Raw genomic sequence first — 26,269 nt, 5'->3', positions numbered from 1 at the left:
AATTACAAAACAAGAAAACAGGTCTCAAGCAATCCGGATAATAGAGCTTTGCACGGTTCTGCTCTGTTGAGTCTCAGCCCTGGGAAATAAGGGACAGATTTACTAATTTGTCATTTTTTTTTATTTTCAAATTCGACTAAACTCGTTTTTTCCGAATGTATAATATTTACTAGAAAATGTTGCAAGGAAAAGGCACTGTGAGAAAAGTCAGACAATTCTAAAAAGCCAAATTTTCAGACAAAACCCAGCAAAATCTCTAAAGTTTAGAGACAAAAAAAAAGAAAAGGACCTTTGCCATTGACTTCTACATAAACTCGGCAAGTTTAACCTGGCGAATTGTCAAATTTGGATTTTACGCCTTTTATCTGTATAGTAAATCTTGGAAAAGTCGCAGCTTTTTTTCTTGGTGACTTTTTGCGCTAAAAACTTGATTTGAGTTTAAAAAAAAAATCAACAGTTAGTAAATGGACCCTTAATTGCCCTCCAAAAGATTTGCATCTTCCCCTACACAAGGGCACCACACGGGGTCAGACAGGGGGGTGCCCCCGCCAGCCGCATCCCCCGCCGCGCCCCCTAACCCCCGCCACCCACCCAACATCCTCCCCTGAACACGCCTAAGTGAGACACGTCACCACACACCAGTTTGTATGACATCAGACTAAGGGGCAGATTTGTGACATAAGACAAATCTGCAAATCAGGCAAAATGTGACATAAGAGCTCACCACAGAAATATTAGCCTACTTTCTATGTATTCCTATGGGATTTTTAGAAGTGTATTGATCAATGAATGAAAGTTAAAATTCACCAATTGATACATTTAAAGGGACAGTTCACGGTTTAATTAAATTTTAGTATGGCATAGTCTATGGCATTTTTTTTTCAGTTTACCATAGTAACCAGGCAGTAGAGGTGTGCAGGAATTTCTACTAAATAGAAAGAAAATTGTCAGGACAGATTGCAGGATTACATGCCTAGACTGCCCATGTATGACCATGTATGACCAGCTGCAGTGACATTTACAGGGTTCTGTATTTACATACACAAATAAAAGACATATATATATATATATATCAGCAATACCCCAAGAGTATGCATTTTTTAAATTTAATACAATGCTCATTCATTTTCATGGATAATTGATTTGGTGGGGTGTTAGTGCTGCTGACCTCTAACGCCTCACAGAACAAAATGGTGTACAACTGCTCAAAACAGCAAAGCACATCCTGGCAAGCTGACACATGTACGTTGTTTCTCCATTCATTCATGGCAACATTTCCTGACTAAAATTCCAACTTCCAAGAATCCCTAATCCCTTTTTTGACTTTTCATAAATTTACCCCTAAGTGTTTTTCAACTGATGCTGGAGGATAACATCTATGTAGATAAAATGTGAGATACATTTGACTGACCATCAAGATCTTCATAACCTTCTCATTCATCTGATGATATTAGCCCTTGTGTGCGTATGATAGGGACCTAAAAATGTAACTCCCACTTGGGCAAGGACTGATCTCAATGCTGAAGCTGAAGCACTGGGTAACATATTGGTAATTTATATATAATGAGTACTAGTAATTTATTGTCAAAAGCTCTGTAAATTGCAATAGCAAAAAGGCAAGTAATAAGCAGTGCAGGTGCTCCTATTAATGGAAATATCCATAGAAGGAATATTCTATGGATACACATAATAAGCTATGCTATCACACTGGACTTTTTCAATGAAATGAATGGTAGAGTGACCCTAGTTATAAACAGGGTGTGTTTGACTTTATTGCTATTAAAACTATGGGCAAATTTTGACAGTGTTTTTAAGAGTGAAAGCAGGGCTATTTGTGGCCCTTAAATAAGATCATTATAGAAAATGAAAATGATGGGATGCTATTTTTCCTTTGAAGAGCATGGAGTCCCCAGCCCCCATGATTGCAGTTAAATCTCAGAGACATGCAAGAAGCTATTTCCTTATTCAGATCAATTCAGAGGCCACAAGTGTGAAACAAAATGTGCCACATGTCCTCTATAAGCGGATACTTTTGACAAAAGACAATTAAGTTATTTACCAAATATTGCTTGTTTAGTTAGCAAGAATGGCACCTTTAGCAGGGCTCAATGTTTTCATTGATATTTGGAGTGATTTGGCCTCAGGCCGCCATGTGCTTCTCATTATTGGCCGGAAAGCAGATAAAGTTCAGACGCCTAAAAGACAAAGTATCAGTTGTGCAAGATGCTTTCTCATTGGCCATCAGTACCTCCTGCCATAGACACAATAGATTTAAGGTATGTACATGAGTACTGACTGGCATTCCTTCAGTTATGGTCTATAAACCTCTATTTGAACAAGCTCTCTATATGGTTCTGTTGTGCAACCAACTGGCACCATGCTGCGTTCCATCAGAAAATTCCTCGTTGTTAATAAAATTAGCTATGGTCTTCTTAGATGACAGTAACAGACAGATTTACTCATTTCTGTATTTAAGTTTTTTAGAATCTTTGATTTTTTTCTAATAAAAAATTTGAGTTCAGAATAGAAAACATTTGGATTGGTGTTTTTTTCTGTTGATTTGCTCAGATGATACCAAAAATATATTAAATATATAATAGCTCGTAAATAATAAGCATGTGTTATCAGAAGAAAGTAGAGAACAAAAGTCTTACAGAGTATTATTGTATGAATAACTGAAATATTTCACCTCAAAATGTTGGGCATTTTACTATCACCGTGGATTTGCCTTTAATGCTGAAATGCAAATCTGGGCGGTCTGTGTTTAATCCATATACACACTTTCTAACAGTCCCTCAGATACATCAGATTAGTTAAATATGGGTATGAGATCCCTTATCCAGAAACCCAATATCCATAAAGCTCTGAATAATTTTAGACAAATAATGTAACATTTTCAAATTGTTTCCTTATTTTGCTTGATAATAAAATTCTGCCTTGTACTTGATGGCAGCTGTTGAGTTCATGTGGAAGTCAATGGCAGGTGTCTTTTTTTACAATTGGAAGAGCTTTCTTTGCTTTGTGGTATTAAAGCTTTTTTGGTTTTTTCAAGATCCTGTAATATTCAATAATCCTTTCCGCTCAGTTGTTGTTATCCATCAGTGTTATACATAGAAATCCTATCTGCCCACACAGTCGCTCTGGATACTTCATTGATGCAGTAATTGTGGGATAACCCAAGGAAAACCTAAAGTAGCTTTGGGCTCTGTATTTATTGTAGGACTGGAGCAAAAGCAGTAGCCATGTTGTTTCAGTAAATAATGAACATCGTAGAGATATAAAAAGTAATAACCCAGTAACCAGTTGGCTCCTGCAGTACATAGTTTAGCTACAGGGGGTTCCAGTGAGGCTTGAAAGAAAGGTTATGAAAATACATAATAACCCGACACACAAAACCACATGAATAGCTCCTAAGAACATTACATTTAGGCTGAGCCAATTAAGAAAATGAGAAGAAAATGAAACAAGTGATATTATTATTTCCTGCCGTTTGAAACAAGTATTTTATTATTTCTTATTGTTAATTTGCACACACTGGGAAGATGATGGCATATATATGTTAACGTGAAACAATAATGTACACTCGCAAATGGAGTGTATGCCATTAAAATTCTTTTCTGGCCTGTTAGAAATATATTCAATTCCATGTGAAAGTGCAACTTCAAATCACTTGTGAGCCACAGGGATGCACACTTGCACTGGGCTAGGGCTTCCCACAAGTACTACTGAGGGTCATAGGGCCTAGGAGAATGATTTTCCCTAATCGTTAAATAGATCTTGATTACTGACCATAGGGTAGATAATATAATGGATCAAATTAATTCGACCAAATAGCCAGTTATTTAATCCACTAACAAGTCATTACATAGCTGGAGAGGATTACATGCACACCACCCCAAGGAATGCTGTTTACCAGATTGTAGTTATATGAAGATCACAACATCTTTTTTCATGTGTATAGATAGATTGTTATCATAACTGGTAACCAAGCAATATTCCACTTGTATACCCAACATGAGCTCAATGAATAGGGCTTGTGCCAAACATACTTTTTGCCTGTTCTTTTAATATCAAGAATGAAACATTTTTTGGTTGTTTCTTGAGCTAAACTGGGCAGCAGGGAATCCTAAGCTACTCCGTGTTTGGTCCTTGTGAGGTCAACTGTTTTGACCTGCCGATAAGCAGAGGTCAATTATGCAGGGAGATTTTCTGTGTATTTTGTATATTTATATTTAGTACAATGATTCTAAAGAAGATTGTAAGCTCTAATGAACAAGGCCCATTTTATCTTGCGTATAAATACCTATGTTTGTTGCATTCATTCAAAATGTTGATGCTTTATAAATATCTGATAATAATCAATAATAATAATATAGACAATATTTCCAAAAATCTTATAATAGATGCGGTGTAAGGTTTGTTATACATGGCAAGTTCCTAGACTAAAACAAAAGAGATAGGGAGTTTTAGGGATAGGGAGTTTTCTTATAACGACCCTCCTCCTATTGCCTCCTTAACGATATGAAAATGTAACTGAACATGTATTATATTGAAATGTCAGTATATGTAACTGTTATGTCTTGTATTTCCTCTGTAAAGCACTGAGGGGGTTGATGGTACAATATACAGTACATAATAGCAGGTGAAATGCCATGGTCTAGAACAAAGGAGAGAGCCAGAGATAAGGACAGCAGGCAAAAATAAGAAGTTGACATGTACAGTGGGAGGTATAATGGGCAACATGTAGGGACAGTATTTGTCCATAATAATTACCATTAAATACAGCAGTGATTCCCCCTTTGATGTTGCTCCCAATGGCCTGTAAATGTGCTTATTTTGACATTTCTGGCTTGGAGGCAAGCACAGATACACAGCTTTACTCCAAGCACAGCCTCCTCCAGGCTAGCAGTCCACATGGGGCTGCCAAATAGCCAATCACAGTCCTTATTTGGCATTCCCAAAGAACTTCTTCATGCTTGTGTGGCTCACCAACAGTTTTTATGTCTGAGTGTGGTTGGTGATTAAAAAAAAGTTGGGGATCCCTGAAATCCATAATGTTCTCCATAACCATTACAGCAAAACATTTGTGACACTCTTCTTATCTTTAAGTTACCAGCAAAACCATAAAAATTGTGGCTTTAATGAGTAATATATTATTTATATAGACCATATGTTCTCAACATATTTTACATATTAAAAATGGGGGGTGATTTTCATCGAAATTGGCTTGCAATAATTGTTTCTGTGTAGCAGCAAATACCACACAGAGGGACAGGACACTTGGGAATTCCATCTCTTTTAGTTACAGAGATTCCCAAGTGTCTTTGCACCAGGGACCTTTAATCTTTTATTTAGAGTTATACCCATAATTCTCCATTTAAAGATAAGGAAGTATATGGTACTGATAAGCCAGGCCGTAAAACGAACAGATATTGCTTTCATCTAAGCAGCCGGTGATAAAGCTCTGAGCAGATCAGAGCACAAGATAAAGCACCCTGTGTCTACTCTCTGAAGTATTTTGGCACTGATTTAGAAGTTTGATTGATGAGAGAGACTGTGAAATGTCAGCGCCACTTAAATATACTATATTTGCAATAAAATAACAGAGTTGTGTTGCTCTCTGTGTGGTTCATTTCAGCTCGGGATACGTTTTATATTTCTTCCCATTCAGTCTTTATGTTTTATTTTACATAATAAAAAACCTTGAGGGCTCTCACCTCTCAGGGGTCCTCTAAGGAAAGGATAGGAAAATGGAAAGTGACGTTATACAGCACTGTCTCAAAAGGGGATAGAACTACAGTTTGTGCTCTGGAAGGGACTGCTTTAAGCCAGTCAAAATTCCCAGGCCATTGGCAAAGAAATTGAATTATATAAATGCTTTTTAAGACAATACAATACTTGGGGGTCCATTTACTATTGTTTGGGGGTCTTTTTTGTGCTAAAAACACATTTTTTTCATGAAAAAAACAAGGATTTTTCACCATTTATTATGCATCAAAACCACGAAAATGTAAAAATATGCTGTTGAGGTTTTTATGTAATTTGTGGTTTTACAGGTTTTTTCTGGGATCTTTTTGTTTGTAAGCACACCAAAATTCTTATGATAACAAAAAATGTTCTTTCATTCTCTTTCTGCATTTTAATTCATTTGTGCTTTTTATATTCAGCTCTTTTAATCAATGACTAGACATTCGTGGTTTTAGTGGAAATTCGTTTTTTTGTGGTTTGAAACCACTAAACTCAGAATATTGATATCTGCCCCAATGGCTAGCATTGATGCCTTGGTCCTGGGTTTGATTCCAGCCAGGGCTGATAAAACTGACCGTGTGTACATCCCTAATTTTCCCTTTAAAGAATTCAGTTGAAATATACCAATATTGACCCTGGATACATTCACAAGCCCCATATCCTGGAAAGTGCCTCTGTTACTAAAGAAAATAAACCAAATTTAGCAACTATTGATCACTGTGATTCTCCCCTCTTCCTATTCATGTCATTGGGAAGAGCTTGATTTACGGCACATGGAAACTATTGCAGGCTGGATAACCTGTGGAAACCTGTGTTTTCAGGCAATAAAAGCTTCTGGATTTTATAAGTTTCTATCTTCCCATAAAAACAAGGGACTGGCCACAATTACAAATGTTTTTGGGGACTTTCCCTAAGAGAGCTGATCAAATTGCCCTGTAAGCCATTGTCCTAAATGTCTCCGCTCTTTGTTGTATGTATAACTTTATTTATAAAGTGCCACAGAGCTGTACCCGCAGAGCTGTACAATCTTACAGAATACAAAATTACACACAGGGAGGACAAGTGATATAATAAATAAATACAATAAATATATATAAATGCAGAGGGAATAAGTGCCATGTGGTATGAGACACAGTAGGAAGGAGGTCCCTGCCCCGTAGAGCTTACAATCTAGACTTATTTTTATCCTTATTTCTTCAGTGTCTATTCCAATAGTAGGAAACACCTATGTTCTCAAAAAAAACCATTCCAACAATTAACCATGAAAATGAATGACTTAAGGACAATAAGGAGAGGCATTGTTCCAATATAAATGTTTTAGCGTTTGTCTCACATGCAACTTCTATTCATGCAGCGTCTGTTTAGATTTTAAAGCTGACTCTCCATTTAACATGTGCTGTGTTTGTAAACTAGTCATTGCATCGTTTGTTTATCTCTTACTTTGCAGTTCTGCTCTAACAAACCTCTAGATGATTTGAGGCCTTCAATGGGTTTACATTAGTGCATTATTAGGAGAGAAGTATGCAAAGTGAGAGTAACTTGCATCTGTTTTTGATTGGTTATACTGTGACCTTCCTTCCATTTTCATCAATAGCATCTGCCAACCTTTCCTTACAGAGAAGCAACCTTGCCATCTGAGTACAAAAGGCCCATGTATGTCTCCTGCAGGAAAGGTCAAGTTACCTAGCACTGGGAGGAACAGCAACATTTTCTTATCACAGCTACACTGTTTCCTCAGTATGTGCTAGAAATGTCTAGTGTCTCTGATCAGGATGTTCTTTTGAATTTGAGAGGGAATTGTTTTTTGGCTGCATTGTTCTATATATGTTTCACTTGACACTCAGTCTGTGTTGCATCAAGAGGTGAGCTAGGACCCAGTACTGTGTTTTAGTGCCTGAAACAACTCAGGAACTCAGGGCTAGGACGAGCTGGGTCTTCATGGACCTGATTATGAACATAGATTTCATTAATATTCTCCGATGCTCGTCATTTGAAAATATTTCACTGATTTTTTTTTATTTCTGAATATTTGAGTAGAAGGCATGTTGCTGGCAAAATACAGACTTGGGAAAGCCTTCATTTTTACTGAGTACTGCTGTGTAGTGCTCAGGGTTAGATTCATCCTTTATGTTAGGTTAGCCTGTCTCTCTTTCTCTACAGGTTGTGTTCAAAGCTAAGCTCATAAACCTACCTCCCAAAATGATCTACCCAGTTTCCAATGCCCGTCCAGCAGCCCTTGTATGGCTTTTAAGTGTCCTGCTCGCTTATCTCTTGCTAATACAAATGGTAGGCAGCATCGCACATGAAACGTCAATGTGGTGCACAAAACAATCATAAATGTATTCAACTTTCCAAAAAATGAACCATACCAAAAGGACAGAAGTACTTCAGTGGTCCATGGTCAATGAGCTCCTCCCTCTTAGTGCATTTTGTCTCATTGGATGCTTCATCCCCTCCCCCTCCAAGAACTTGCTACAATCCCACAAGATCAGATTGTGACCTCACGCCCGACATTTTACAAAGTGTAGTCACACACATGAGATTTATGTGGGAGCATTGCTGCTGAGATCAGCTAACCAGTCTTTGCAGGGCAGTGGCAGGGCATAGTGGTTTTCCCTATTATCTGCTGGCTGTTCCAACTAGTGTTTTTTTAGTTGTGATGCTCCCATCCCAACCATGTAAAAAAAGGGGTGTGGTCTGTTAATTGGGTGTGGTATATATGGGGTGTGCCTACAAAGTAGGAAGTCAAAAGTTTCACCACCACACGTTATTTGTGTGTCTCTCTTTCATTTTTCAAATGTTAGGAGATATGCCTATGTCTATTCCATGTATTCTACTGTATCTGGTTCCTCTATTCTAGGCTGTGCCCCAGTCACATAACATCCATGTTTAATAGGCCCCCATCCTCAAGTCTATTTGTTCTGAGAGGTCTTTAACTCCTGACTAAGGGGACTGACACAGTCTGCTTCCGCCATGCAACCCATCCATCCCTTTCTTCTTACCCCCTAATGTAATGACAATGTTTAATGTTTTTACAAAGTGCTGTAATGTTAGATGACAAACTCCCTAGCCAACTAAGTTAGTAAAATCTCCAAACCAAAAGGCTCAATTTAGAGTTTTGTTTGCAGACATGTACCTTTCACCTATTCTTTCTGCACACTAATAAATGTCTTTCCTGAGAAAAAATAGTGGCGGTAAAACACCCCAAGTGCCACTAGCCTAAGGCTAAAGGCTTCTTTAGGAAGAAGTAAAAGGGATTATGAATGAAAGAACCAGGTCTCAGTTGGCAAGGTGGAATTAGAAATACTTTGAAAGAAGTTAAGGGAAACCATCAAATGTATAATTATAATTTTAGGCCTTTAAAGCTTTGCAAAGTATATTTTCCTTTTCTTCCATAAGCTGTCAGGAGAGTGTTGTTGCTTGATATAAGTGCACTGCTGCTGCCGCTGCTGCTGAACTACAGCCTGGATGATGTAATGACATAGAATGATATAGCACCTTTTAACATAGCACCCAATCTCATTTTTGAACTATTAAATCATTGCTAAAGATTTTTCAACACCAAACACTGCGTCCTCACTTTTTGTATACGATCACCAGTCCAGGAAGGAAATTTATTAGAATGCAGAAAGAAGAGGTCGTTAGACATGAAATGGGATATGTCCTTGGAATTCAAACTCAGAAAGCTAAAATTAAATGTTTAATTTACAGACCTCTCTTTCTGTTTGTTCTGTGAATGGTGGATTGTGCTGTACAGGCAGTCGTATTATGGTTGAATGCTGAGCTTTTAAACCTTTGTTTAACATTTCAGTGGGCAAGTTTATAAATGCAAATTTGTAAGGGAAACATAAACTCGGTCCTGAGCACCACCCAATGTGCCTGTGGCGTATTTATACTGAGAGGCAAATTCATTTATATTCAAATTTTCAAGAAAAACTGGGAGCAAAAGACAAATCTTTGTCCATGAATTGGCTGATGTGACTTAAAGGTGGCCATACACGGGTCAATTGTAGCTGCCGATATTGGTCCCTTAGACAGATTCAGCAGCTTATCGGCCTGTGTAGGGGCACAAATGACAGGCCTGCCCATCTGGCTTGAAATCAGCCAGATATCGATCGGCAGGTTAAAAAATTTAGTCGGATCGGGGACCATATCAACGAGCCAGCCACTGATTGCGCCTATTACCGGCGTTCTAATTCGATTGTTTGGCCCCAGAGCCAAACTATAGAATTAGCCTGAATTCACCCGATATCGCCCACCCATAGGTGGGGGATATTGGGAGAAGATCCGCTTGCTTGTTTAGGAGGCTATGGCCTCCTAAACATGTATGTGTGCCTTTGAGGTTTAGATGTTTAATAATTCTGAAATATTTGCATTTTGGAAACTCAAATGCGTGATTTTTCAAAATGTGAATCACAGTAAAAACTCTAATGTGAAAGTTTATAAAACTTAGTTATGGGGCACTCAAAAGTTATTGGGAACAAACACTTAAAGAATGGTCTAGTCATTGGTTAGGACAGTGATCCCCAACCAGTGGCTTAGGAGCAACATGTTGCTTTACTAATTCCTTGGTTTCTTATTTCTGAATTCCTGGCTTTAAGTCAAGTTTTGGTTGCATGAAAAACATGTGTAATACCAGACAGTGCCTTCTGTAGGCTGCCAGGGGCTACCAAATAGGCAATCATAGTGCTTATTTGGTACCTTTAGAACTTATCATGCTTGTGTTGCTCCCTAAAAACGTTTTCCATTTGAATGTGGCTCATGTGTATAAAATTTGGGACCCCTGGTTTAGGGGAAGGGAGATACCATTTACATTCAACGCTTAGCATGGTGCGATCACATGCTCCTTTCTATAAGAACATGCTCTAGTTTTTATTATTTTTATTTTTTTAGTCTATAAACTGATCTTTGAGTCAAATATGATTTAAAACGATTATTTTCTAAACTCCCAGTGATGACTGTTACATACTGGCAAACTGAACCTTAAAGCCTGTGAAAAACATGTACGAAGCTTTGTCTATAAGAGAGAGACGAAGGGTACAAAGGGCCAGACAGTTGTTGTTTAAAGAGGCAGCGAAGACTTCCAACATAGCGCATTCTAATCAGGAATGAGAAAGTTATTACTCGCTGCCAAACATATGGATTGCGCAGTGTGTTGATAAGTTCTGTCACTGAAACTCAAGGAAATTATGTGTTTTCTGGCCAGTGATAAATTGGAATCTTGCAAGTCATAATTTGTTATGTCATTCCCAAATTTTTTAGCCATGTGGAATATCACTAAAAGCCAAAAAAAATAATTCAGCTTTTTTGACTGGTTCTTCGCTGATTGGACGAGTTAGATTAACTATAAAAAAAATAAACTCTAGAGGCACGAAAAGTATTTATAGTATGTTATACTACCGGATTATATTAATTTAATTTAGAAAAAAAATACTTAAAAGTATAATTTAATGATAAATAGCTGTAATCTCATTTCCATGCTACATCCAGGCCTGCCTGCCTCCCTTATCACTCTCCCTCTGTGAGATCTCTGGTTAATAGCATGAAAGCTAGCTGATCTGTTCTACTCTGCTTCTACTTCTGCTTCACATAACATAGACTTGGGTTCATGGGAGTTTTCACCTAGGGTGTAACACAGATCTTAAAAAAGGAAATCATATTAGATGTTTCAAGCTAACAGATTTGCATGTGGATAAACCATATATAGAGCTGCCGAACTCTATATAGAGCTATCTTACTTTAAAGGGATTGTTCAACTGGTATGTAGAGAGTGCTATTCTGAGACAATTTGCACTTGGTCTTCATATCTTATTATTTGTGGATTTTGAATTATTTAACTTTCTGTTCAGCAGCGCTCAAGTTTGGAATTTCAGTAGCAATCTGGTTGTTAAGGTGGCCATACACGTGGCGATCTGACGATGTTTCGTACGACCATCGGTCGCACGAAACATCTTAAGATCCGCCACACACCATTCAGGGCTGAATCGGCAGGTAAGGAGGTAGAAACAATAGGATTTCTACCTCCTTCTGCCGATTCAGCTCTGAAGGGAGAATTTTGGTCAGGCGCCTTCTATGGCGCCCAATCAAAATTTTCAAACTGGTCCGATCGGCGAGTCGTCCGATATCAGCAGCTTCCTGCGATATCGGTCGACTCGCCGACATGCCATACACGCACCGATTATCGTACGAAACGAGGTTTCGTACGATAATATCGGTGTGTGTATGGCCACCTTTAGGGTTCAAGTTAACTTAGCAACCAGGCAATGGTTTGAAAGAGAGGCAGGCATATGAATAGAGGAGGGCCTACATAGAAAGATAAGTAATACAAAGTAACAATAACAATAAAACAGTCACAGAGAAACTGTATTTTGTCTGCTGGGGACAGTGACTCCCATTTGAAAGCTGGAAAGAGTCAGAAAAGGAAAGCATTCCAAAACTATAAAAAATGACCAGTTGAAAAGTTGCTAAGAATCATCAGTTCTATAACATGCTAAAAGTTAGCCTTGGATTTAAAAAAATTAAAAAAATAAAATGATTATATATACATTATTATTTTTCTGTTTCTGTTAAGCTGGTACCATAAAAGCTTTTTAAAATATATTTTGTATGGCTTTTGGGCTGCTGGGGCAAAATTACAAACTCATCATGTTTCACGCTGACAGATGCCCTTTAACTTTTTCATTGCTGATGGACATCCCTGGTTCCTACTGCCTGAAAGGGCATGACAGAAAGACGTAGAGTAAGGCTGATCTATGGACAGATGGGGGATAGGACCTCGATCAGTATTTGTAAATACAAAGTCCCTTTTTAACTGCAAAATTTGGGGTGTAAGGAAACTTCTTGAAGGTTTTGCAAAATCTCAGCTTTACAGGAGGCCAAAGAAGGTTAATTCAAACATATAAAAAGTGAAAACAGTAAAAAGATATGATTAGCAAAGAGCTGTAAATTTTGGAACAAAAAAATTTAGTCTGGTTTAACAAAAAATTCCCATTGCTATATATGTCCTTCTGTCTCTTTCTGTGGTGCCTTCTCAGCTTCTCTCTGGTTTCAGTAGCCTGACCTAAAAACAATACCCGCACTGCAGCCCTACACTATCCTATGCTGTATACCGTTTATGTTAGGTTTGGATTTATTTTCCTAGTTCATAAAGCCATTCCTTAAATACACAAGGAGTGTTTTACATTTGTTCTATCATTCTCTGCATGACTGCTGTAACAATATTTTTTTCTCTGTGGGAGAGCAAATGTTTAGGCAGAGGAAGGTAGGTCTCTGTTCACACAGCCCTGGAATGTTTCTGCATAATAATGTGAATTCCAGTAGCCCCCACCTTCTTAAAAAGCAGTGGGGCTGATTCTGGCACTTAGAGACTACTCCCTTCTGAGAGGGGCATGATGTGTTAAAAAAGGGGGTGCTTCTTTATCTTGCAATGCCATTTATGCCCCCTGTTACTATAAAGCTATCACCCAAGCAACAGCCCAAGGAAAAGCTCTGTGTCAACTCTACATGTTGTTCCGCTATTTGTGCACATTGGAAAAGTGGTGATGAGTTTTTCAGAGATGCTTCATTCAAACGTTATCCCTTTTTAGACAAAAACTGCCACTTATGGCACTTCCAAGTTTGTCTCATTATAGTCAATGGGAAGCAGCAGAGACAGTTTCAGGCAATTCACCAACCAAATGTCTTGTATACCTCCAGTCTAATATCATGTGGCATTAAAGTGCTGAAGAGAATACATTTGTGCTCACTGATGATGACAATTGTGCTGATTTGGTTCAGGTCTTTGGTGGAGGATCTGGTGTTCTGTTGAATCCAATAACTATAGAAAAAGTGCATCCCTATATATATACCATGTAATACAACCACTATATAACATACATACATATGGGACCTGTTATCCAGAATACCCGGGACCTGGGATTTTCTGGATAAGGGGTAGTTCTATAATTTAGATCTCCATACATTGTCTACTAAAAAAATATGTAAGCATTAAATAAACCCAATAGGACTGTTTTGCCTCCAATAAGGATTCATTATATTTTAGTTGGAATCAAGTGCAAGATTATGTTTTATTATTACAGAAAAAAAGAAAATAATTTTTAAAAACTTGGATTATTTGGTGTCCTCCCCTCCCACCCCTACCTGCAAAAGGAGGAGCAGCCCACATCAGAGTCCAGGGCTCGACTGCTTCTCCTGACACTGCTCTCTGCATGGAGTGCTGGATCTTGTTGCAGAGTGCAACAATCCCAGGTGGTGCAAGTTCAGTTCAATTAGCACTAAAGGGTGTGCTCTTGTGTCCTTAGTACTCTTGCACTTGTGCGCCCCTGGGTTGCAAATGACCCCTACGCCTACTTATGGCAGGCATTAACTACAGACTCCCATGTGAGCTGAACTACTTGTTCTAAATTTTGGTACAGGCACAAGTGCTCTGTGTATGTGCTCTAGTGCTTCAGCTCTTGCACCTCTACCATTGGTAAGTTAGCCTTTTTATGTATTTTAGATAAAAGCAGCACTGCATATCTGTCCAGCAAGGGTTGTCCGTCAACACCCTCTCAAAAATATGATCTGTTGATTTTTCAGCTGAATGTAGGACAATTCAGTGCTTGAATACATTTTGGAATTATTACGTTAAAAGGTTACATTTGTGTTTCTTATTATTTAAACAAATACAAGACTTCACTTTTGCAAATAAATCTGGTTTGCATCGATTTGTTGCGAAAATGCTGCTTACAATTTCCATTTTAAGGACTGTCAGGCAATATATCTGACGTGTACAGTCTATTGTTCTTGGAATGTCTTCCAAAGCACTTGCCCAGTTTGTCCCACTCGGGAGAAATACGCCCAAAAGCAGCAGGTTCACACCCAGGAAAATCAGTATTCTATGCAGGCTTCAGCAGCAAAATTGTTTTTATATTAAAGTATGGAGTATGCAGTGCTAGAACAGCACATTTTAGCCATTTACTGAATACAGAAAACAGACAGAAACAAGTATAGCATAGCTATAACTAAGACATCTAATTATACAGGTATGGGACCCGTTATCCAGAAAGTTCCAAATTACAGGAAGGCCATCTGCCATAGTCTCTATTTTAATCATATAATTCAGATTTTAAGAAATGATTTCCTTTTTCTATGTAATAATAATAAGTATCCTGTACTTGATCCCAACTAAGATTTAATAAATCCTTATTGGAGGCAAAACCTATTGGGTTTGTTTAAATGATTTTTTAGTAGACTTAACGCATGGAGATCCAAATTATGGAAAGATCCCTTATCCGAAATGCCCCAAGTCCCGAGCATTCTGGATAATAGATCCCATACCTGAAACTAAATAGATAGCCTAATTTTTTGTCCATGCTATGTAAAGCCCAAGGTGATATTCATGGTCAGTTTTAGGGAAGAAAAGTAATGGGTCCCAAATTTACAGGGGTCTTTTAGGTGCTAAAACATTGATACAAGATTGATACAAGTACAGCAGTCATATTATATTGTGTAACAGTTATAAGACATTTTGGTATATACATCAGTCAAGTCCAGCCTAAAGTTCTCTAACTGGGTGGACGTCCCTGAGTCATATAATATTCTGTCTCAGATGGGGCCCCAGCCTTCTATTACCCCAGGGCCCTCTTCACTCATTCCAGCCCTGGTGGTATCTCTAGACTCTCAAAGATAAACAAATAGCTGAAATAAAATTGGCTGATCTATGTTCGTAACCTTTATAACAGAAGGGAGGCAAGTTCTGCAGCCAAAAAAAGAAACACAATAGCTACAATAAAAAAATAAAAATCAGATTTATTAAAATGAATGAATATCGGTGGATGTAGATATAGCTCTGTTCAGAGAGGATGTAGAAATGGGAAAGCATTAATAAGGTTGGGAGTAAATCACAATGTTAAATGTTTATTCAATGGGTTGTCCTCGCGATAGATTGTTTATTATTGTAGGACTGCTTGTGTTATGGGTAAAAAAAAATTCCCACTCCTGCCACCTATAATATATAAATGAACTGTTTATATTTAACTGTTCCTTAGGGCTAAGTTGTCCCTGATGGTTTTCCCAACAGAATAATGTTAACTGGAAAATGTACTCCATTTAGAAACAGGATTTATATTTATTTACTTTTTCTATAACTCTTTAGCAAAAAATATTGGCAATATGTGAATCTGTCAACAATAAGCATTTTATTTTTTTTATAGGTTTTTATAGACATGTAGGAAGCTATTGGTGCTCTAATGATGAAACGTTCATATAGTCTATTGAAACAGTGCCATCCAGTGGATGAGTTTATACTGAACTATGGTAAAATACTTTGGATTTACAAAGCAATAGGGCAGCACAATATTTCAGTGGTTTGTACTGGTGCCTTGCAACAGTGAGGTCTTAACTTCAACTCCGACCTTAGCACTATTTGCCGGGAGTTTGTACATTCAGCCTCTCTCTAAGTGGGTTTCCTCCAAGCATTTGGCTTTCCTCACACACTCCAAAATCAGGCAAGATGAAACTGACCATTGTGTGTTATATAATATGGGCCCTAGATTGTAAGCGTCACTGGGGCAGGGGCCAATGTTAGAATGCTCAGGACCTGGAATTTTCCAGATAGGGGGTCTATCTTTAATTTGGAATACCAATGGCTATCCCCTAATTTAGAGCTTTCTGCATAATAGGTTTCCAGGTAAAGGATCTCTTACTAACATCCCAAGAAAGGGGAGTGCTCTTGCTTTACTCAGCATAGGAAATATGCACAAATTATTTACTACTTGTATTGAATTGGTATTATATTATTCCTTTTAGCAATCTGCAGCTCAGTAAATATCATGGTATAAAGTGCCCAGTAGAGATGTAGCGAACTGTTCGCCGGCGAACTAATTCGCACGAACATCGGGTGTTCGCAAGTTCGTGAACTTTTTGCGCATGTTCGCAATTTGGGTTAGCGTGGCGTTTTTCCGCTGCGTTTTTTCTCGGCCTAAAAACGCCGCACAAGCCACACATGGCGTTTTTCAGCAAATCCCGTTTCCATAGTGCTAATAGTGCGAAATAGCAACAAAACGCCGCGTATTTCCGCTAGGTCTGCCAGCTGCCTTTGCGTATACATAGGAATAGCTTGTGTTTTTACGCAATGCTGTGTCAACAACATATTTTTCAGAGAAACTTTTGCCCTTGATCCCCCTCCTGCCACTGTCCAGGTCGTGGCACCCTTAAACAACTTTAAAATCAGTTTTCTGGCCAGAAATGGCTTTTCTAGGTTTTAAAGTTCGCCTTCCCATTGAAGTCTATGGGGTTCTCAAAGTTCGCAAACTTTCACACTTTTTGGCGTAAATTCACGAACGGATTCGCGAACTTTTTTTTTGAGGTTCGCTACATCCCTAGTGCCCAGTACAGCATTTACGTGACTTATCCGTTTTTTCTTGATCAAATGTATACATTGATATGCTATTGCTGCCTGCAGCAAATTATATTGCACACCATTATTTACATAACTGCTGAATAATGAGATTGAAGAAATAATAAACAGGGGAAATGTGTTGCTCATCACACAGCTATTTTCACACTGGACAGAGGGGCTGATTTACAAACAGAGGTAATATGTTGCACAAGTGCATTTGCCAGTAGCAACCAATTATCAGTTCCAAAATAGAAACAGAAAGCAGATTCCTGATTGGCTGCTAGTGGCAATTTTACTTGTGCATTTTAGCATGTATGCTTGTAAATCAGACCTACAGCCCGTTGGAAAAATTGTTACCAATAAGCAACATTAGAAATAGAGGAAACTTACCATATGCAACAGAGATTGTTGTTATACCCCATCAAAAAGTACAAGATGGGCTTGAAACTGCACCAATCTGCTTGTGGTTGTGTGGCAGGGTTAAGGCACAAAGATCCTCCCTTGATGGCCTTATTGGCCTAGCTCTAATACCCTTTATACCTGATACTTTAGTATAGGAGAGCGCTGAGCTACTTGTGCTGCTCAGATGTTGAATGGTTTAACCAGCTCCTTTCTACTGACTCTTACTCAGTTGCTGCAGTTTGAACAATGATATGCTTCCATTTTTAATTTCTATTTAACTTCTCGATTTATACGCTACAGACTTTTGTGTTGTGACCACATTTGACTATGTCTGAATCAATTATGAAGAACACTTTATTAGGGGACAGTGTCATCAAAATATATAAGGGACCAATTATGAGCATACAAAGTATACAAAGCACCATGTTTTGGTACTGTGAATCCCCACTCTTTTGTTACCAAAGCACAGAGGTGGCCCCTTGAAGGCTGCTTACCAATAAGGCATTCTGCCTGCACTGCTTTTTGCTTTCTACATGTAACAAGGTGAAGAAGGTACAGAGATCACTTTGCACATAGTACCCTATGGGGATTAACTTTACACCACTCTCTGCATCAGTGTGCTCAATCCTATCCAATAGTAAATAGTCTTTGAGACTGAAAAGAATATGTCAATTTGAATGGGATTCTTGATAATGCCATCAGCCTTCTCAGAAAGATTTAGTTATTTGCTTTTATGTAGGGATGGATAGACCTTACAGGCAAACTTTTTCTGTCTTTATCCCTCTTATCAGTCTTGACCAGGACAGAGAATAGAGACTGAGCCACAAAGAAACTCCATTGCATTTATTGAGTAACTTGACATATGCCGAAGCCTTTTGAAGTGTTTGTAGAAAACAATTTAGTTCTGCTGTTTATGAACAACTGCCAGACACAAATGATGGAAACAGCTGAGAAAGAGAACCCTGTGTAGGGAAAAACCCCACCGGCAGCAGTTTGTGCTTCTTCCCTTGATTTTGAACTCATATACTTGTTACAGATGGAATTATGTGTAATACCAAAACTGCAAGGTCTACTGATTATAACATCTGCCTTAACCAGACCACCAAAACTGGAATGCAAGACTGAAGAAATGGGCTTTTCTTTTATCTCTGAGTACCAGAACAGATCTGTCGGCTCTCTGCTCTGCTGGAAAACAGTTTTGAGAGCAGATGTGGAAAAGGAGTTCGAGACAGGCCAATTTATCTTCTGGGAAATGACAGAAATGATGCCACAGGCTTTTGATCTGCTTTAACTCCAAAATATCTGCTTCAGCCTTTTGGGAAGCTATCCACTGGGATTATTTCAGCCTTTCCCTGCCAGATAAATACCACGATGCACAAATTGCTTTGAAATGTTATTCTGACTGTTATTCAGTCAGTAAGAGGTTAAAATGAACACATTTGCAGATTCTGCAGTCATGATATATAGCAAGGAAAGAAGATCTTTGGCCCTCCATTTTTCTCCAAGCATCCATCATTCAGCATTCCCCACTAACTCTTTTCCTCTACCTCTATTCATCAGACTTACGTAGCAAGAACTCAGAGTGTCAGTTAAGCAGAGCTGATTATAAATAGTATATTTATTTTATTTATAATTATATTACAATTGACTGTTTCTTATTTCTGCACCTTAAGTACAGCACCTTTCTATTCCATAACATTCCTCTTTGCTTATTCTCCCTGTGTACCTGTATATGGCAACATAATAATAAGAGCAACAACACTGTTTGGAGGCTTTATTACATTTAGTAGCAACTTTATAGTAACAGTTCCCAGAGCTAGAGACCTAAGGATGTCTGACTGCTAACCAAAAAATATAAAACATTTCTGAATCTGAGCTCAATGTATCTCCTTCAATATTTGCCTCATTACAGATCCATATAAGCAACAGTACATAAGGGATAATTTTTTTACCATGCCATCTCCTTTACCATAACATTCTCTATCTATCTCTCTTGTGCTATTGTTTTGCCCTGTGCAACATCACCAGAATACACATTTTACTCTCAATAGATGCTTATTCTTGCACATGTTGTTAATCCCTTTTCAGCCAAGCTCACAGATGGTCACTGTCTATCCTTAATTCAAGTGTATTTCTTTACTTTAGAATCATATAGTTTATGCCTTAATGTGTATTGGAAAGTCTATTCAAGTCTTTCCCAAAGTATTGTATAAAGGTTGCCATATGCAGGCCAATAAATGCTGCCGAAGGACAGAGTTGGCAGCTTATTTGCCCGTGTATGGGGCCCTCAGATGGGCCGTCCTGACCGATATAAGGCTGAAAATCAACTCAGAGTAATATAAATACTAGCAGTTACAGGTCTCAGCAGTAAAATCATCTTCTACACTTTGGAAAGATGTTTTTGGAAGCATATTATCAAGCAGAACCTAATTGGGCTCTCTAGCTTCATGGGTCCCCCAGCAGTTGCAGGCTCTGCTTCTCCTATTGTTACGCCCCCTGTTTTGTTGGACTCTAATTTATGTGCTGTTTAATACATGCTTTGGGGTTTCTTTAGCTGGATTTATTTTCATAGAAAGGAACATTGGTAAAATGATTTCTCACACCTGTCTGACAAACAGCACATGTTATAAGCTATATTAAAATGTGTCAGTTAACGGAAACTTTCAGATCCCTATTTATAACAGTAACGTAATTTAATCTATGATCTTAGGTTTCAAGATGTGCCCTTGAAACATAAGGCCTGAGGTTTCTCTGCAATCCGTTGGTGCCATATAATGATACCTGAATCTGTAGAGTTAAATACATTGAACTGAAGCTTCAAAATGTTTTATGTGGAATCTCTCTCATAATGTATAATGCTCATCCCCTCATCCCCAAGGGCAGTTGCAGAGGGCTGCAAACTAAGAAAATAAAAGTTAAATGGGGTAGAAATAATCATATAATCCTTTCCTTAGGGGGCATGTAACAGATCTGGATTATAGCATATCCTTGCTTGAACAAATTTTAGATACTAAAGATGACTGAGCAACAGTTTGTTGACTTCTTGCTTCAAGCAAGACTGTTCCTAAGCCCTGGTTATTCCCCAGGAAATTACTTGGTTAAGAAGCTTTGCCTAAAGCTGCCCACACACTAAGTTAGATGGTCAGCCAATGTGGTTGGTTTTAATTATATTGCCCAACTGTTGGGCTGTATGAACTCCGATAGTAGAAAGTGATTTAGAATCGAAATCCTGACTGAATGATCAACTGTATGTATGTATGTATGTATGTATGTATAACTTAATTTATAAAGCGCCACAAGGGTACAGAGCGCTGTACAATCTTACAATATTCAAAATTAAACACAGGGAGGACAAGTGTTATAATAAATACAATAAATAAGTATAAATACACAGGGAGTAAGTGCCATGTGGTATGAGACACAGTAGGAAGGAGGTCCCTGCCCCGTAGAGCTTACAATCTAAATGCATAGAAAGAGGAACATGAGAGGACCATTGCATTAGACTCAAATTATTATTTTGGTAAAAATGAGAGAACTAAATAATAATTTCCCCTATCTTTGTGCTTACGTTTCAGCACCATAAACCCCTATAAAAAGAACATAGTGGAATCTCTAATATAGTCAAAGACTGTTGCTTTGAGATAGGCCAGGCAAGGTGGGTGGTAGCTTCAGTTTTTAAACTCCTAACTACATAGTGAAGTTGCTTTTCAGCCATGAGATCCCTGACTTTTAAGGCACAGCAAATTACACTCTAGTTACTGGGGTCCCTGATATGGCAAATCTAATCAGCGCTGTTGTTCCTATGTTCTACTTATGTCTATAGAAACCAGGGCACTCTGCTGTTTGGCAATTTATTGAATAGGACATTTTCTTGTAATGACAAGAAATATATAATGTATATCAGGGCTGTCCAACTGGAAATGTTGCCCTCCTAAGGATATTTATGGCCTGAGTCTGCTCAGAGGCTTCATACACTTCACTATATGACATCATTTTAATTGAATATGACCTTCCAGCGTGCAATACGAGATAGAACTGTCCCACTACTTGTAATATGTATATTGTTTTCTATAGGTTTAATGAAGGTGTTACCGATTCACCTTGCAGTTTTAATCTTGTCTAAATAGCTATTGTCTATTGCCTATAGACTGTCTAGCCCAGGGGTTCCCAACCTTTTTTACCCATAAACAACCTGTAACCATAACCAGGAATACAGGGAACTAAAGTTCTTCATACCTGTAATGCTGAACCCTGCATGTTCCCCGTACATCAGTATGCAATGAGTGTTATAAATATAGGTTGAATATACATCAGGGATTGCCCTCTTACCTCAGATATTTATTTATGTACAATTAAAATGGCAGATGACTTATACTGTAAAACTTGTTCTTTTATTACAAAGGTAATTTACTGTTCAGACGAGTGAATCATTTTAAATGACATTTCAAACTAGAAGATATAAAACATTTGTTAGTTATATCTATGTGTATATGGTTCCCCAAAGGCCTGGTCTCACATCATAAACAGTTTCTCCACTCAGCCGAATGGCCCCTTGTAATAGAACACTCAAAGCACAGACTTATGAATAGGATTTCCTGACTGCGAGGGGAATCTTTGTACAGTCTGTGTGGGGACAAGGCCTGGGGTAGATTTCAGGGTACCATACCCGATGTTCCAAAAATGTCAGACAACTCCTTGGATCATTACAACAGGTTGTCCAATGGATCAAAATTTCATCAGCCATTTAATGTAATAAATGTATTTTTTGGACCACTCATTTCCATGTCTCTTGGTGAGAAATTACATACCCTCACTGTGTCCTGCAGTCTTATTGGGTGTTCACTTGTCAGCTGCATATTAAGTATATTAGACACATGCTGTTCATACCCTCTGTAAGTTACCACCTGTCTATGATTAAATAGCCTTGATTTGTTCTTTTATTGTAACCTAGATCATCTAAATGTTTCATTCAATGAGTTGCTCTGATCTGAATTTCTTCTAGTGTTTTATATTGACATGCTACCCCATTCTGAGAATGTGGTCTGATTTATTCATAATATGGCTGCACGTTCTTGTCTTGTTAGCTAGCAGATACAGGTTTATTCAGCATACTATAGTGTATAGCCATATACAGCTCTGTTGGGGCAGTCATGGTACCAGTGAATTCATAACACATGCTTAAAGGGATTGTTTATCTTTAAATTAACTTTTAGTATGACATAGACATTGATATTCTAAGATGATTTGCATTTGGTTTTCCTGTTTTATTTTTTTGTGGTTTTTCCATTATTTAGCTTTTTGTTTAACAGCTCTCCAGTTTGTAATTTCAGCATCTGGTTGCTAGGGTCTTGTTTATCTTAGCAACCAGGTGGTGGTTTGTATGAAAGAATGGTTTGTATGAAAGAATGGAATATAAATAGGAGCGGGACAAAATATCCACCTGTCACTGCACATATGGACAGATTTTGGTGGGAATACATAGTTCAGAGCAGGTTTTTTTTCTGAGTGCCAGTATGGCATACCAATAGAGGGAATGCACCACTCCCATCCTGACATGACTGGCAGATCAAACCCTTGCTGGACTATAGCTACAGTATCCTGAAGGAGCAGACCAGACAATATGTAAGGTAAAACCGGTAAAGTTACTGGATCAAATGACAAGGAATGGAAAAACAATCATGGAGTGACTTTGTCTTATTGCTCTTAAAGTAACATAAATTCACAGATTGTTGAGTTTACAAGATTTAGCAGAACTGTTTCTGCTGCTGGTAAATCCATTTATCTGTGACATCTCACTGAAATCTAAAAGATCACAGGGGACTCAAAAGAGTAAAGAATAGCTTTAATACTTTACCATTCCCCAGTGGCGCTCTAAACGTCTTTGAACTGTGTGTCAAATAAAGGCCCACTTATATTAATATCCATATTACTTGTATAGGAAAGGGCATGCTGTAACTTCCATGGTTAGAACCTGACTTCATTTGAAAAGGAATGGCTTCTATATTTATATTCTTTTCCACCTACTGAATTCTCTGACTCTGCTTCCCACCACTATCATTTATTATCCAATGTATAGCCCCACTGCTATCATTTATTATCCAATGTATAGCCCCACTGCTATCATTTATTATCCAATGGATAGCTCCACTGCTATCTTTTATTATCCAATGTATAGCCCCACTGCTATCATTTATTATCCAATGGATAGCTCCACTGCTATCTTTTATTATCCAATGTATAGCCCCACTGCTATCTTTTATTATGCAACATATATCCTCACTGCTATCATTTATTATGTAACATATATCCCCACTGCTATCATTTATTATGAAATGTCTAGCCAATATACCTTTAGAAAGCCATGTTTTCAAAAACAAATGCACTGCACTACCTGAACTCCCCTTACAGCATAGCCCTTCATAAGACAGGTTCACTTATAGGAAAAAAACAACAACAGGAAGATAAAATAGCCCTAGAATAATATGCTTACTTGGTATGCTGGCACTCTAATGTGTTCATTGTAGATAAAAATTATCTGCAGATCAAGTTGCTCAGTATTTGATTACAATATTTTTATTATTACAATAGCTCTGTAAGAACAAAGTACACTAATCATTACATGCTGTTCCATACATTATCAACAGTAAATGAGACCTCTGACAGATCTATGAAGCCATTCATCAACTCCATTCATCAAACATGAATAATATTGCTGTTCTGTATTGAAAATAAAAATGTGAAACAGGGATGTTTTGATTTCTCGACATAACATAACATGAAAAAGTGTAACCCAGAAGTCATAAAATTTCTATACTTAGACTTTCTGGTTTATTATAATGTATATAATACAGTACCACATATAGTACCTAGGCATGCCTATGTCTTTCTGTTATTTCAGTAGGTGAGCTGGAGAGGCCTTTTCATTAAAATTCGTATTTGTGTAATTTTCATATTTTTCTACTTCGAATAACCTTGAAGTTTTAAAAAAAAGTGAATGTTACCTTATTTATTAATAAATCCGAATTTAAAAAGCACCATTAAATAAAACTGTAAAAAAAATATCAATTAGCTTGAATTTGTAACTTTTGCATCATTAAATGGTCGCAAAGCTCAACAATTTTTTTGAAAAACTAAAATTGACTAAACAGTTTCAGTTTTGCCTAGGACAACCGACATGATTATTAGCACAAAAAAGTTAATTGGGAAAGAAAAAACACAAACATTGATAAATAGTTTTTCTAAACAATTGCTGGTTTTGCTATTTGCGGGAGCTATTCTTACGATTGAGATCATATTGTAATCCTTCCAATTCTCCATGCTTAAGGTGGGCACACATTATCCACTCCTATGGCAAGGTCATCAAACAGGGCTCATCTGATATATTGGACCCTGGGCCCACAAGCAGATCATACTCCAGGCCTATGTAGTCTTGTCTTGAAAGGACAACAACAATACGGTTTCAGCCAGGTATTGGTTGGTACCAGTGTCGTGAATTTGAACATCTGGTTTTTAATAATGGGGAGTGGCCCAAATCTGTGTGATGGTTATGTATCTATGTTATGTACAGAAAAGAACTAATAGTAAAATTCATAACAAATTTGACAAAATGGTGGAGAGATATTACTGTCAGCACATATTTACATTTTTTTGTTATCTACATTCTATCATACGGAGTTAAGATATTTTTTAATACACAATATTAAGGCCACTTGGCTCAATTACCTGCCTGTACTCTACAGATGAACAGATGAATGCAGAACAGAAGAAAAAGAGAAAGCAAAGGAGAAACAGAACTACATTTAACAGCAGTCAACTGCAAGCTCTGGAAAGAGTGTTTGAGAGGACGCATTATCCAGATGCTTTTGTAAGAGAAGACCTAGCACGCAGAGTTAACCTCACTGAAGCCAGAGTCCAGGTAATTCTTTATATTCTATATGTGTTTGCTTTGCCTGAATATACAAGTGACGCAGGGTTGGGAGGTTTTTACTACACCAGTATATTCACCCACCTAACCTGAATAATAGTTTAACCTGGGGATTTTTACAGTGGGTCCTACTGTAATTAGTTCTACAAGGCCCACCACATTCCCAGCATTTTATTGTGCTGCACTAGAAAGCACATTAAAATACATTAAAAAAAGGTTTACCTGATTTTGGATACCAGTTCTCCTCAGATTCTTCTATTTGGCTCTGGTGCAACTGTGTTGTCTGGAATTGTCTTCCTTGCCTCTATTCACTCTGCTTGGGGTCCAGTAAAATGCTGACACTGGGGGTCATACTTATAAACACTGGCCAAATTTTCAACTGGGCAGATCTTTGATTTCATTGTTCTACTTGCAGCTGGTTTTAAAAATCTAATCACTGATTGGCTGCTATAGGTTACTGCTTAGGTTCAAATCTGCCCAATATTTAGAAATGATGCCAACTAAGTTCTCATGTATGGATGGAATATGAGCACACCAGGCTGTCTAACATTTAGTACTGCTGAAGATATGTAAAGCATACCTAGAATTAATAGATCTCCTCCCAATGATGCAACTTTCTTGTGAAGACCCATCTAAGCCAAAAAAAGCTGATGGGCTTGTCAACCTAAACACCCAGAAGACCACAGAAGCAGCATTGTATCAATGTGGTGTACTCCACAGCCCAATGGAAATTGAATGGAGAAATAAAGGATTCAGCAGTTTCATCAGTTGTTAATAGGGGAATCTGGAGTGCACCAATATATCCAGATGAGGTT

The 26,269-nt window shown here is 37.9% G+C and overlaps 1 protein-coding gene across 2 annotated transcripts in view; it reads left to right on the top strand.

Annotated features, from left to right (window-relative positions):
• The window catches only part of prrx1 (paired related homeobox 1), a 67,181-nt gene that overhangs the window by 24,289 nt on the left and 16,623 nt on the right, over window positions 1–26,269 (top strand). For both annotated transcript variants that reach the window (XM_004913782.3, XM_002933755.4), the window contains exon 2: window positions 25,270–25,445. In XM_004913782.3, coding sequence (XP_004913839.1) covers window positions 25,270–25,445 — 176 coding nt within the window. The remainder of the gene's footprint in view (window positions 1–25,269; window positions 25,446–26,269) is intronic.

This window comes from Xenopus tropicalis, chromosome 4 (genome assembly GCF_000004195.4).
Source record: "Xenopus tropicalis strain Nigerian chromosome 4, UCB_Xtro_10.0, whole genome shotgun sequence".
Taxonomy (NCBI): domain Eukaryota; kingdom Metazoa; phylum Chordata; class Amphibia; order Anura; family Pipidae; genus Xenopus; species Xenopus tropicalis.
The sequence above is the reverse complement of the archived record's forward strand: the minus strand, read 5'-3'. Positions and strand labels throughout refer to the sequence as shown.